Source organism: Peromyscus eremicus, chromosome 1 (assembly GCF_949786415.1).
Source record: "Peromyscus eremicus chromosome 1, PerEre_H2_v1, whole genome shotgun sequence".
NCBI classification, from domain to species: Eukaryota; Metazoa; Chordata; class Mammalia; order Rodentia; family Cricetidae; genus Peromyscus; species Peromyscus eremicus.
The window spans coordinates 91,683,173-91,698,293 of NC_081416.1; the positions used below are offsets into that span (position 1 = coordinate 91,683,173).

A 15,121-nucleotide genomic window follows, 5' to 3' on the forward strand; every position below is an offset into this window, starting at 1 on the left:
TTCCTAAATCCCAAAACCAGTCTCTGCTCGAGCTGGGTAGCCCAAGCTATCCATAACTCATGTACTACACTACTCTACAAGTTTCTCAGGCACTCTCACCCTCACCACATACCCATAGCACATGCTGTGCAATATCCAGAATGCTTTCAATGACAGATGAATGAGTTCTTTCTAAAAGTTCTCTTAATAGTAAAACTCTTAATATTTTAATAATAATGACAACCATTTTAAAAGTCCACTCCCCTTTCTGTTTTGGTTTGGTTGATTTTGAGATTGGTTCTTGCTGTGAAGAAGATCTTAAACTCAGGGCAATCCTGCTTCCTCAGCCTCTTAGGTGCTGGCATTTATAGGTAGGTGTAAGCAACCGCACTCAGCTTTCTATTTCTTTACAACACAGATAAAAAGCCTGAGGCCCAAGACTTGACCTAAGTCACCCAATGCCGTGTAACAAAGCAGGGACTAGAACCCAAGTCTCCCAACTGACCCACATGATGACCTCACTAAAAACATGCCTTCGACCCTCCCCCCTCCCTTCAGCACAGGTCATTCTTCATAAATTTGAGGAAATCTTCACCAACCCATCCTGCCCAACGAAGTCCTGCACAACATTTATTCTGTTCCCAATGCCGGTGGGATCTCAGATGCTATCTGCAGCTGAGGAGGAAAGATCAGCTTACTGTTGCTTTCTCTGTGTGCTACAAAATGACTAGCCTGGGGCCAAGGAAGGACCCAGCAGAAGCACAACCCTGAGAGATAGAGTAAGGCAGTGTTTCTAACCCCAGACCATGTCTTGATGCTGTCCATGGACAATGCACCACTGAACTATCAATGTGCCGCTGAATTACATTCTAAATGAAAAGCCTTTAATAAATTATTTGGGTAAGTTCATCAACTTCATCAACAATTTACTAGAAAACACTGGTAAATTTCATCTCATAAGTCTTAAAATTTCTCTTTCAAGAAAAAGATATCCAAGCAAACAAAAAGGCTAATGCCACAATATCCAAACCACTCTTAGAAATTTAAAAAAAAAAAAAAAGAACATATAATAGGAAAATGAGCAATGGGCATGGATATTAAACTCACTGAAGACTAAAAAAAATATAAGCTGTTTTCCAAGTTCAGGTTAAGACTGGACAACTGAAGCCTAAAGTTGGCTGTTGTATGTGATTTTTGGTATGTCTTATCATCTCTCTACATCTTTAATTGTTGATTACATTAATTGTGCATGTGGCGGGGGTGGGGTGGGGGCAGAGGGTGTGCATGTCACAACACACATGGAGGTCAAAGGACAACCTGTAGGAGTTGGTTCTCTCCTTTCACCATGTGAGTCAGGCTCCACAGCAAGCCCCCTCACTGACCCACCGCGTTGGCTCTCAACATTTTATTATCTCCTGGGAAGAGGGAGAGCACACGTGTACCTCGGTGGAAGTACGGAGGTCAGAGGACAGCTTGGGGGACTAAGCTCTCCCCTTCCCATCACGTGTGTTCCAGGAGCATTCCAGAGACCGAACTCAGGTCGTCAGGGTTGACAGCAAGCACCTTTGTGTGTGTGTGTGTGTGTGTGTGTGTGTGTGTGTGTGTGTGTGTGTGTATGAATGTAGGTGTCTTTCCAGTGACCTCTGAGGTCACTGGTGTAATGACTGGGTCCCTGTACTTTTACTGCTCTGGCAGCAAGCACCTTCACCCACTGAGCCATCTCACCAGCCCTCGTCTGTCTATATTTAAAAGAACGTTTTAAACATGGTTTGTTAGGGTAGTAGTAGTTTTTACAAGGAAACTACAGCTAAGGAGTTACAGCTATGTGTGCGGCACTCACCTTTAATCCCAGCACTCAGAAGCTAGAGGCAGGCAGATCTCTGTGAGTTCGAGGCCAGCCAGGGCTACCTAGTGAGACCCTATCTCAAAAAGAAGCTCTAAACTATGTATACTGCATGAAGACTGTCCTCTGATCTGCGCTTCCTCTGTTGTGTGATGGTTTTGGAGGGGATGTTGTTGATGTTCTTCTTCTTGTTGGATTTTTTTGGCTGGCTGGATATTGGTTTTTGTTTTGTTTTTGAGACACAGTCTTTTGAAGCCCAGGCTGACCAAGGGTGACTGTGAACTCCTGATCCTTCTACCTCTACCATCAAGTACTGAGATTACAAGAGTGTGCCAGCCACCATGCCCAGCTGACTTTCTTATTTCTGTGATTTCATATCTTGTAGTGTACTACAGAAAGATCAATTCCTACCCTTTCCTTTACTTCAAAAATAAATAAATCAGTGAAGAAATAAATGGTAGGAAAAGACACTTAACCTTACTAATAGGGATTAAAATACACTTCCTTTTTGCTGAGTAACATCCGATACTTAAACAGCGACACAGCATCAACTGCTTACAGACTTAGTCTTTGACCTGCCAACGCCCAGTGCTGGAGAAAGTGGAGCCGCTGTCCGGACTACAGCACAACGGACAGGCGGGGACAGACGATTACTGTTGGGAGCAGAGACGACCGAGAAGTGACCTATGCTTTGGAGCATGTTTAGCAACATGGCTGAAGGAAACAAAAACATCTCAAAAATCTATGAATGAAACAACAGTAAAATAAAACGATACATTAACACTATGGAACAGCTCACAAGTGCTGTAAAGGACGGGATTTGTATCTGTGAGGTATGATGTTGAAAGGTGCTCCCAACACAATGCTTAAGAAGGGAGGTCACGCCGGGCGGTGATGGTGCACGCCTTTAATCCCAGCACTCAGGAAGCAGAGGCAGGTGGATCTCTGTGAGTTCGAGGCCAGCCTGGTCTACAGAGTGAGATCCAGGAAAGGCACAAAGCTACACAGAGAAACCCTGTCTCGAAAAACCAAAAAAAAAAAAAAAGAAGGGAGGTCACAAAAGCACATAAAATAAGATCCTACTTACATAAAAGCATGTCTGTCTGTCTCAAGTTTTATGATATATATAATATATATTACATATAATGCATACATACATATGCCTGGGTATCTGCACACACGTATGTAAGCACAGATACTGGGAAAGGAATATTAGAAAAGATAATCACCAAATGTGGCAGTGTACACCTTTAATTCCAGCACTGAGGAGGCTGAGGCAAGAGGACAGCCAAGAGCTGAAGGTCAATCTGGACCCCATAATGAGCTGCAGGTTACAGAGTGACATCCTGTCCGCCTCCCACAAAAAAAAAAAAAAAAAAAAAAAAAAAAAAAAAAAAAAAAAAAAAAAAAAAAAAACAAACGCCATCCGTCCATCCGTGAGAAGAAAATTCCAACAGGTTTCTCATCTGTGACTTGTACCACTGTGCACATTCCTTAAAGACAGGGTCTTTTATCCATCTGTGCAAACCCAAAAAAACTAACAAAGTACTTCAAGTACTTCATGAGAAACTAGCCAACAAACATTGCTAAGGCAAGGATACATAAAATTTTTCAAGATTTTTTTCTTTTCTTCTCCACCATCCTTGCACGTATGTGCACCTTTTAATTTATTTTACTATACTTCCAGAAAGAACTTTTAACTGTAATTTCTACTTCAGAAAACTCTCAGAATTATTAGTTATTAACATTGCTAGAACTAGTCAAGCATAATATATCAGCTTGAGATCTAGTGAGGCAGTCTCATTCCTTAAAACTCAAGTACAGTGCCTGCCTTGCATGCAGGATGCCCTAGGGTTGATCCCCGAATGACTTCTAAGGAAAGGACAAAATAAAAATTAAGAGTATGGTGAAGGGCTCTATACTAGGAGAGAGAAATTAGGTAGCTCAATGTAGTGCCCTCTTCTCCAGGAGAAAAATCTGAAGCCACAGTGTAGAGTAAAGCAATGAGCGCAATCTCAAACCTGAGGTTTACCTCTGCAGCCTTCCTACTGACTTCCTGGCTACATGTGGTGCCTACGATATGATTCCTATCCTAACCAGCCTCCTGGCTAATCTTCAGGGAGACACATTCCAACGGCTGCCCAAAATGCAGAAAACCCCAGATGGTACCAAACCCCATATATACCATGTTTTCCTCATGTATCAATGATAACATTTAATTTACAGGGGTTGGGGATTTAGCTCAGTGGTAGAGTGCTTGCCTAGCAAGCACAAGGCCCTGGGTTCGGTCCTCAGCTCCGAATTAAAAAAAAAAAAAATTAATTTATAAATTAAGCCCAGCAAAAGATTAACAATAACCTAGATGATGATAATAATAATAATAATAATAATAATAATAATAATAAATGAACGATTACAGCAATATACTATAACAAGTTATTTAAAATTTGTGAACTCTTTATTTCTGGAATTTTCCATTTGATATTTTGGGCTATAACTGATCACAAGTAACAGAAGCCAAGAAAGTAAAAACCCGGGGGCCAGCCTGGTCTACAAATGAGTTCCAGGACATCCAGGACTGTTACACAGAGAAACTCTGTCCCCCCCCCCAAAAAAAATAAATAAATAAATAATAAAAACCAAGGATAAGGAGCAGGAGAGGGAGAAGTACTCTAAGCCTTAATCTCCCCATTTAACAGATAAAATACAGCAGTAGAGGCTGAACCGACGGCTCTGTGGCTAAGGCGCTTGATGTCAAGCTTCACACCCCGGAGGAGTTCCATCCCCAGAACCCAATGGTGGAAACAGAGAATGACCTCCTACACGTTGTCCTCCAATCTCCATGTGCATGCCAATACATGCACATACCTACCCCCCCCAGCTCACAAAATAAACAAACAAAAAAAAATTTAACAGAAAAGTCACCCAAGTAAACGACGACAGAATTTTATCCAGTCCAACCTGTCAGAGTCTGTATCAAACAGCAGTCCTCAGTCTATCACTGAGACCCACGACAGCTCCCCCAGCTGTCTCTCAACTCCAGTGCAACAGCTGCCTTGCTGAGCATGCATCACCCTAGGATTAGAAAGAACTGCTGGGGCTATACTCCTTGAGCGCAGACTGTACCACCTCTTCCCATAATTCAGTGAAATGGTAATACTTTCCAAAGCTGTCTCTACAACCAAAACTACCCTCTTGGGGGGTAGGGGGTAGGAGGTCTGGAACTAAAAGCCTCCTGTATACTAGACAAGAACTCCACCACTAAGTCGCACACTCCCTCGCTCCAGAATAGCTTTTTTACCATCTAGTGCCATTTCTGGCTAGTCCACCATGCACACGTATACCAGTCTTCTAATCCAAACCAAACATGCCAAAGCTAATTATTCCTAAAGAGGCAACAGACACAGGAGGCCTGGAAATGTTCTAAGATGAAAGAGACTGTTTCTCCAATCACTGAAGTCTACTCCTCCGCCACCTTTCTTCTTCCTATAAGAAAGTTAATAATATGAGGATTTCTAGGAAATGTTTTTCCTCTCCATTGCTGAGAACTGCAGTGTAAAGTAGACTTGGAGTGAAAGGAAGACTGTGAAGAAGTGATAGAATGTCCTAGTCCCAGCTATCCAGGCGGCTGAGCAGGGAGGATCCTGTGAATCCATGAGTTCTAGGCCAACCTGGGCAAAGCAGTTAGAACCCCATTTCAAGAGGGAAAAAGTTAGGCCTTATAGCTCAGTACTATAATCTGCCAGCACTGGGGAGGCTGAGGAAAGAGGATCACTTTGAGTCTGAGGCCAGTGTGGGCTATACAGGAAGCTCCAGGCCACAGTGTGAGACAAAAAATTAAGGTGCTGAGACACAGGCTACACTCCAGGTTCTGTGGTGAGGTAGGAATGACGTGAGAAAGAGAACCCAGCTGTTCTGATCTACTACTGATCACGGACAGGAGGAAGGTTCTGGACATCCCCATGCTGGACAGAAATGAGAAATACCTAGCCAGTGGTGGCCAGTTTAGAAAGCAGACACCTGTAGTTTTGTTACTATGTCCCTGTGGGACAGGAGTGAGACCCAAAGGAAACAGGAAAGGGGCTCAGGTTGTGAGCTCTGAGTTTTAGGATCAGAAATGTTGGGCTAAGGTGGATGGACAACACCAACAGTGCCCTGAGACTCGAGTATTATCTTCAATAAGACAAGAGTTTACATTTATTTTTATTTTTTTAAGACTTATTTATTTTATGTGCATCAGTGTTTTATCTGCATATGTGTGTGTGTGTGTGTGTGTGTGTGTGTGTGTGTGTGTGTGTACACCATGAATGTGCCTGGTGCCCACAGAGGTCAAAAGAAGGCATCAGGTCCCCCTTCTTGAGCCCCCCACATGTATTTTTTTAAACACAAAATTTCCAAATTATCACACTGAACATTTTCTAGCAAAGAACAGGAACTAGAAATAACTCATAGCTCACTCCTATCCACTGTAAGATTTGGAAATATCTCTTGTTCTTTCTATTTGGAGAGCTATCTTTACTCTTTTGTTTTGGTAAAATACTAAAACTATTTACAGACTTTTCTTTGAGACAGGGTCTCACTATGTAATGTAAACCAGCCTTCTCATTCTCAAGCCTCCAGTCTCAAGGCTGTGGAGTGCTGTAACAACACGGGGGGACCACCACTGTGCTGGCTTACAACGCTTCTCAGGAGGCTCACTTACCATTTGAATCCCCTAACCTTGCTTTTTAAAATCAGAATTTTTGATTTCCCAACATAAAGAGCTTTTACCACAGTGGTTAACTGGAAACACAGCCAGCAGGATTAGGAACACAATGCTATTCATGCCAAGTTCATGAGAATTAACCATGGCTTTGTGTCTGAGTTCCATACAAAGTAAGGCCTTCTCTATAATTTGCTTCCTTCTGTTTTCAGCTGATTACTCTTGCCTGGTCAATTAGTTTAACAATCCAGGTTAAAACTTTTGAAACTAGATGCCTACATGGGAACAAAACACAAGATACTATTCAAAAGCTACATAAACCAACACCAAGTTGAAGAATAAAAAACAACTGATTCAAAATCTTTTGAGCCTAATGGTTCAGTCCTGTAATCCAACCTCTTGGGAGGCTAACACAGATGTATTTGTGAGTCTGGGCTACACAATGAGTCCCTACTGGGGGAGACTATGAATGAATAGCTATCATTGAGAAAATAAGATGCAGCCGGGCGATGGTGGCACACGCCTTTAATCCCAGCACTTGGAAGGCAGAGGCAGGAGGATCTCTGTGAGTTCGAGGCCAGCCTGGTCTACAAAGTGAGTTCCAGGACAGACTCCAAAGCTACACAGAGAAACCCTGTCTCGAAAAACCAAAAAAAAAATAATAATAAGATGCAAACTACAAACACTGTCCCTCTAAAAGTAATTTTTACTTAAATCCTCACTGTAATTGTTTCTAAAAACAAAAAAGCAAAACAAAACAAAACAGAGCCAGTACATTTATTTTAAGGCATTTCCAGCACTAACATGTAATTCACACTGAAGCCGTAATTGCAAACTAAACTTTATAATAGAGGTTGCAAAAATATCACGAGTTTGCTATATTTAAGAGAAAAACATCTTATAACACTATTTATAACTATATAATCACTATATAACAATAAGAGTCTTAATTTAAGGTACATTGTGAATTCTGGAAGGAGCGTCAAGGCAGAGAACTAGTGTGAGCCAAGAGACTCTTCATTTTGTACATGCTCTTTTTTAGTCTTAGGAATTTTATACCATTTGTACAGATGAACTATGACAGTTCCTCTTAAATAGTTAAGCAGTAGCTTTTATTATTGTGTGCTGGCATTACATATAATTCTTAGCAAGGAACAACCAATGAAATGCTAACTAATGTGATGATAGTTTTTAAATAACCGCAGAATAAAGAATAATGAGAAGCCAGCAAGATGGTTCTGTGGGGAAAGACATTTGCCAAGAGGCCTGACAAGCCGAGTTTGATTTCTGGGACCCACATCTAAAAGGAGAGAGCCAACCCTCCAAAGCTGTCCCCTGACCTCTGTGTACACACTGTGACTTGCTCACACACCTCACCTAAATAAATATAAAAATAAAATATAATAGAAGAGTAAGTATTTCCTCTATTTCAAACAATACACCCAAATCTATTTCAATTATGACTTCTGAGAACTCATACCATGACCTAAAAACAATGTCTATTTCAAATGGCAGATTACTAAAGTCTCATAAAGTATGGAATCTACAGGAAATTGTCTCACATTTAAAAATAATAATAAGGGCACTGGGAAGGCAGAGGCAGGTGATCTCTGTGAGTTCAAGGCCAGCCTGTTCTACGTAGTGAGTGGGGGAAGGGGGGATGGATGACACGACACATGACAGGACATGGGGGGGATGATGGGAGGGGACCATGACAGACAAGAACAACAAGTACTCTTAATTGCTGAAGTATCTCTCCAGCACCATGATTAAAATTTTAAAAAAAGAAACTGAACTTAATCCCTTAAGTACCTCTCTGTATTTCAACTTGTGAAACAGAGCAACAGCAAATCAATACTAGAATAAAATAATGAGCTGCCTTTTAACAATATAATCATGGATTGGGCTAATGGAGCTGATGCCTTCTAAAGTGGGCAGAAATGGTTCCCTTCTTTGTGGAGAAGAGGGGACTTTTGAAACTTTCAGAAAGACCACTGACCTGCAGTGACCACGTACCCACTTGTTTTAATAAGGAAGCATCCCTGTGACAATGCTGTACAACTGCTATATCACAACCTTGTAAGCCACACATGGTTTTTAATGACATGTTCCTTGTCTTAATATTTATTTGCTTGTTTTTATCTGTAGATGTGTGTGCCTGGGTGCATATATGTGCACTGTGTGAATGAGGGAGCCCACAGAGGTCAGAAGAGAGCATTGGATCCCCCGGAACTGGAATTGCAAATGGCTGTGAGTCACCATGTATGTGGGTGTTAGGAACTGACCCGGTTCCTCTACAAGAGCCATAAGTGGCCGGGTGGTGGTGGCGCACGCCTTTAATCCCAGCACTCGGGAGGCAGAGCCAGGCGGATCTTTGTGAGTTCGAGGCCAGCCTGGACTACCAAGTGAGTTCTAGGAAAGGTGCAAAGCTACACAGAGAAACCCTGTCTCAAAAAAAACAAACAAACAAAAAAAAAAAGCCATAAGTGCTCTATAACAGTTGAGCCATCTCTCCAGGCTCCATACATTTTTATTTTACTGACAAGTTCAGTGAAAGTCTATAATTGCAATACCAAAATAATGTCATTACATTATTACATTTTTCTTAGGATTTTGTTTCAAACTGAGTATCTTCTATCCAATGACATTTCTACTGTTTGTGTTTCCCATCCTTAGTGCCACACTTCATATCATGTATGCCAATCCACTGCATGCATGTGGAGGTCGTGGACAACTTGCAGAAGTCACTTCTCTCCTTCCACCACGGGGGTCCCAACGATCACACTCAGGTAGTCAGGTTTGGGAGCTCACCGGCCCTCTGGCTACCATGAAGCACTATACAGCCAAGACTATCTTAAACTTGCAGTCATCCTCCTTCTTCAGATTCTAAAGTGTTGAGATTACAAGTGTGAGCCGCCATCCCTAGCTAGACCTCTTGTCTTTTAAGGATAGGGCAATTATCTATGCAATACAGTCTATATGGGCAGGGGGCAGAGGGAAGGAAGAAACAGCCATTTTCTTTTTTTCTTTTTTTGGTTTTTGGTTTTTTGGAGACAGGGTTTCTCTATGTAACAGCCGTAGCTGCCCTGGAACTCCTTTGTAGACTAGGGTAGCCTAAAACTCACAGAGATCCACCTGCCTCTGCCTCCTGAGTGCTGGGATGAAAGGCATGTGCCACCACAGCTGGCTCTAAATAGGAATTTTTTAATGACTTCACACCCTCTTAATTTGCATGCCAAAATTTAAAGTCTTTGAAAGCAATGGCTCCTATCTATATTTCTTTTTCTCCCATGTCTCACAACCACATCACCTGCACTGCACACAATGCCAACACAAGAAGCTCCCACTCTATACTTACTGAATGTATCCATCTGTGCCAAAAATTATGAAGGTAGGCGAGCAAGGTGGCTCAGAAATGCAAGCCTGAAGACATGAGTTCAATCCCCAGAACCCACTGTGGAGGAAGATAAAAGACTCCTGAAAGTTGCTCTCTAAACACCACAGACATACCATGGCATGCACGCTTCTGATTTCACACACATATCATACACACACACACACACACACACACACACACAATAATAATAATAAGCAAACTTTTTTTTTTCAGTTATGAAGGTGGGGCTGGAGAGATGATTCAGCAGTTAACAGCACTGGCTGTTCTCTCCTAGGACCCAAGTTTGACTCCCAGTATCCATATAATGGCTCGCCATTGTTTGTAATTCAAGTCCCAGGGGGTCCTATGCCCTCTTTTGGCCTCTGAGGGCACTACATACATGTGGTGCACAAATATACATACAGGCAAAATACCCATACACATAAAACATAAAAACAAAATAAACTTGTCTTGAAAAAGAAAGAGAAGGACTAGAGATGGCTCAGTAGTTAAGAGCATGTATTGATCTTGCAGAGGACCAGAGTTCAGTTCCTAGCACCCACTCACAACTACCTGTAACTCCAATTCCAGAGGATTTGATGTCTCTGGCCTCCTTAGGCACATGCACTCACACAACGACACACAATTTAAAAGTAATAAAAATAAATCTTTTAGTACAAAAATCTTTAATTAAAAAGAAAGAAAGAAAAAAACAAAAAGTAGACCAGCAAAATGGCTCAGTGGGTAAAGGTGTTTGGCCACCAGGTCTAGAGTTCAGTCTCCAGAGCCCACACAGTGGAAGGAGAGAACTGATTTCCCCACATTGTCCTGCACTAAAAATAAACATAAAATAAATTAATGAACAGACAAATAAGATAAACCAGGCATGGTTTCCACATGCTATCTCAGCACGTGAAAGGGAAAGGCAGGAAGATTGCTGTAAGTTTGAAGTTGGCCTGGTCTACACAGCAAGTTCCAGCCCATTCAGGACAACATGCAAAGATTCTGTCTAAAAAAATAAAGTTAAATTAAAAAAAAAAATAGATACATAAATAGAGATGGAAGTATAGCTGAGTGATAAAGAACTTGCTTAGAATGCAGCAGGCCCTGGGTTCAATTTCCAGCGCTACAAAAGTGAAAAAATAAATAAGTGCAGGGTGGTGGTGGTGCACGTCTTTAATCCCAGCACTCGGAAGGCAGAGCCATGCGGATCTCTGTGAGTTCAAGGCCAGCCTGGTCTACAGAGTGAAATCCAGGACAGGCACCAAAATTATACAGAGGAAAACCCTGTCTCAAAAAAGCAAAAAAAAAAAAAAAAAAAAAGTAAGCAGAGGCTATGTGGAGATGCACGTAGCTCAGTCAGTAAGTGTGGGGGGACCTGAATTCAATCCCTAGCACCTATGTGAAAATACCCAGCATGGTGGTGTGTGCTGTAATCCCAGAACTGGGAAGGTGAAGACAGGAGGATTCCAGCCTGGTGTAACTGGTGAGCTCAAGCCAATGAAGGGCCTTCTGCGAAGGGTACATGGCATTCCTGAGGATGGCACCAGAGGTTACTCTCTGCCCTCTACAAGCACCATGTACTCATGTGCACCCACACATACAGGAGCACATGCATACACAGATACACATAGAGTTTTTAAGTAAAAATGGGGCTAAAGAAATAGCTCAGAGGTAGAGTGTTAGCCTAGCATGCTGAATTCCATCCCCAATACAGAGAAAAAAAAAATCCTAAAGGCCTAAAACTATTAACCTTTTATTAAATTAGCATGGTACTTTATACACACTAAGAAGACAAAAATTTTTGTATAAATAAACCAATACATTAATTGCAAAACACTACTGTTCAGCAATGACATAATCAAAACACCAAGAAGAAATTTAAATTAAAATATTTTCAGTTCCAAAAACACTGACAAGATGTACACACTGAATTAATCCAAAGTCTCTTATGTAGACACAGGAGAGACCAAATACAACTTCACAGATGTGCTAACAACATGTGATTGAAACTATGAACTGAGATTATACACTTCCTGCCTAGGTTGCTGTCAACAGCTCCCTAAGGGGCCAGCAGGATGGCTCAGTGGGCTAAAGGTGCTTGCTGCCAAGTCTAAAGACTTGAGCTTGACCCTGGGAAGCCACCCAATGGAAGGACAGAACTGACTCCTGAAAGTTGTCCTCTGATCTCCAGATCCACGCTGACACACAAACTACACTGAGGTAAGCACCCACACACAAAGACACACACAATGACATTTAAAAAATGGAAGTTCTCTGGGGAGAGCAGAGGTTTCATTTAATTAAAAAAAAAAAATCCCCTAGGTTCTTTTCCTCAAATTTTTAATGGAGTATAATGAAAGTACTAGAATTTTATCTCATCTATGTCCTCCATTGGAAAAGGGGGGAGGGAAGGAGAATTAAGAAACATTGGCTTTAAAATGTGAAAATCTTGCTGGGCATGGTGGTGCACACTCAGCACTAGGGAGGCAAAGCTGGGCGGATCTCTGTGAGTTCGAGGCCAGCCTGGTCTACATGAGTTCCAGGACAGCCAGGGCTATATAGTGAGACCTTGTCTCAAAAAAAAAGGTGAAAATCTTAGATCTAACCTAGCTACTGTTTACACTGTAACTTGGGACAAGTCACACTTTAGAAGCTTCAACTACCATATTAACAAAATTGAGGGGTAACCTGGGACTATATGGAGGAAAGATGAACTATTTTCTTAAGTTCATTGAAAGTTAAAAAATAATAATATTGATGTTTTCCAATGTATACAAAGTAATAAGTATGACAATTACACACAAAGAAAGGGTAGTGCATTTTACATGGCATAAAGCTTCTAGCTTCCTCTTGAAGTGGCAAAATAGTAATTCTAAGTACACAGAACAAAAAAAAGAGAGAGAGAGAGAGAGACAGAAAACAGAAGGCAAATCATAAAATGGCAACCCTAAATCTAACAATATCAATCATTACATTAAATATAAATGGCCGAAATACTCTGGTTAAGACAGATGTCATACCAAGGCTATACAGAGAAACCCTGTGTCAAAAAAAAAAAAAAAAAAAAAAAAGGAGTCAAAATGGTTAAAACAAGACCTGGCTACACACTGTACAAAAATTATAATAGTAGATAAAATTAAAAACAAAGCCATACAGCTCTATTCAGAAGCAAAGTAAACCAGAAATAACATAAATCTTCAAAGGTAAGTAGATAACTATGGCACATCTATACAGTGTAATAACCTAGCAATAACAACAACACACAAAGCTAGGTTACTTTCTAAGGCATTTATCTGTGTGAAGGAAGCCAGCTTCAGAAGATCCCATTCATATCAGACTGTAGAAAAAAAAACTAGAACAGATCAATGGTGACTACCTGTTGGAGACGGGGCAGTATGACAAAGCTTTGTGGGAAGGAACTGATGAAATCTTAGTCAGTGATAGTGACTTCCTACATGTGCTAAAACTCACTGAACTGTACACCAGAAACGCCTATTAACTTTTTAAAATATTATCTTTAAATTATGTGAATGCGTGCTGCTCATTTTCACATGAGTGCTGCTGCCCATAGAAGCAAGAGACATCAGATGCCCTTGGAGCTGGAGTTACAGGCAGTTGTGAGCCGCCCCACGTGGGTGCCTGGAACGGAATTCTGGTCCAATGGAAAAGCAGTCGCTCTTAACTACTGAGCCATCCATCTCTCTGGGCCCCTAAATATTAATTTTTAAAGTAAAAGTATGTGGCTAATTTCCATCGGCCCTTCTAGACTATGATTTAATGAATAAGATCAAAAGGAAAACAAGGGAGAACGCCAAATCCTACTGGCATAAAAGCCTCAACTGAAAAGAACTTCCTCATTTACTGCACAAAATATACAAAGCAAACCCAATCTTCGGAAACTTCTTCCCAGAAGAGGCTAAAAAAAATCCAGTCATTGAGATCCAAAATGTGTATATTTGAAAAATGCCTGTGAATGGCTCTTCTTGTCTGTTTCTATATCTCAGACTCTTCAAGAGGCTGCCAATTTCTCCTGGCTGAGCGCCACTTTGGGGTTTACTCAACTTACAAGTGTCCCTTTATGCGTACCTTATACTCTGGGGTCCTCGGGCAGCCCTGACGAGGACTCTGCAAAAAGCAATGGCCTTTGCAGAGAGAGCCAGCAAGATCCGGGCTGCTCGGCACGCGCTCTCACTAGCCCCAAGGTCTGCGGGCGCGGGGCGGGGAGGCTCCCGGGCTCCCCGACACCCCGTCAGAGGGACGCCCTGCGAGTTCCGCGGCGGCCCTGAGAGCGCACCCTTCTCAGCCGTCGCGGGACCGGAGGAGCGCGCCCGGCCCTGCGCAATGTCCCGAGGCCAGAAGGAAGCGTGTGGACCGCCGCCCCGCCGCGTTCCCGACCACCCCTCCCGGCGGACACCGCCGCGGATCCCGTCCCCCCACCCCGGGAAGCGCCGGCAGCGGGGCCCACCTTGAGCTGCGACTTGGAGACCTTGCCGCTGCGGTCCAGGTCGAGCGCGGTGAAGGCGTGCCAGATGGCTTTGAGCAGCTCGTCCTTCAAGCCTCCCATGGCCGCGGCCGCGCTGCCACGACGGACCCGGCCCGCCCGGTCGGCCCCTCGTCGCCTCTGCCTCCAGCAGGAGCTCCACAGACGACGCTGCCCGCCGTGCGGTCACCTGACCGCGGCAGACCCCGCCCCCTCTGGGCCCGCCCCCTGGAGGCCCCACCCCTCCGTCCCGCCAGCCGGTCCCCGGGACGGCCGCCTCTGTCCAGTATGGGTTTGTAAACACCATGCCACGTCCCTCTGGTGGGGTTTCCACACCAGCTCAGGCCTCCAAAGAAATGTCCCCCATCCCGAGGAGCACAGAAGACTGGAGTGGTCAGCCTCTGCGGCCTCTATGGGAGTCTCATGGTTATTAAAGGAGCCTTGGTTCAGTCCTGGGATGGAGTCATGGTCTCAGGCTGGACAAGACCGCGGAAAATGCCCAGAGCGAGCCTGGAATGCTTAATCCCAAATCGGGAAGGATGAGGAAGGGGACAGAAACAAAAAAGAAGCCTCTGGGGAAAGTTGGTTTGTGCGTTTTGCAAAGGTACATTGATGTCTCTCTCTAGTGGCCTCTGGGAGGGCAACAAGTTTTAACGAGAGTTAAAAGAAGTTAATGATGGGCTGATAAGACGGTAAGGCTCCTGCTGCCAAACCTGAAGACTGAGTTCCATCTCCTGA

The 15,121-nt window shown here is 43.0% G+C and overlaps 1 protein-coding gene across 1 annotated transcript in view; it reads right to left on the reverse strand.

The window, feature by feature from the left end:
* The window catches only part of Swap70 (switching B cell complex subunit SWAP70), a 68,277-nt gene extending 53,728 nt beyond the window's left edge, over positions 1-14,549 (reverse strand). Inside the window, exon 1 of the mRNA XM_059268874.1 lies at positions 14,369-14,549. Within this exon, the coding sequence (XP_059124857.1) occupies positions 14,369-14,467 (99 nt within the window). The 5' untranslated portion in view covers positions 14,468-14,549. The remainder of the gene's footprint in view (positions 1-14,368) is intronic.
* Between the last annotated feature and the right edge of the window lie 572 nt (positions 14,550-15,121).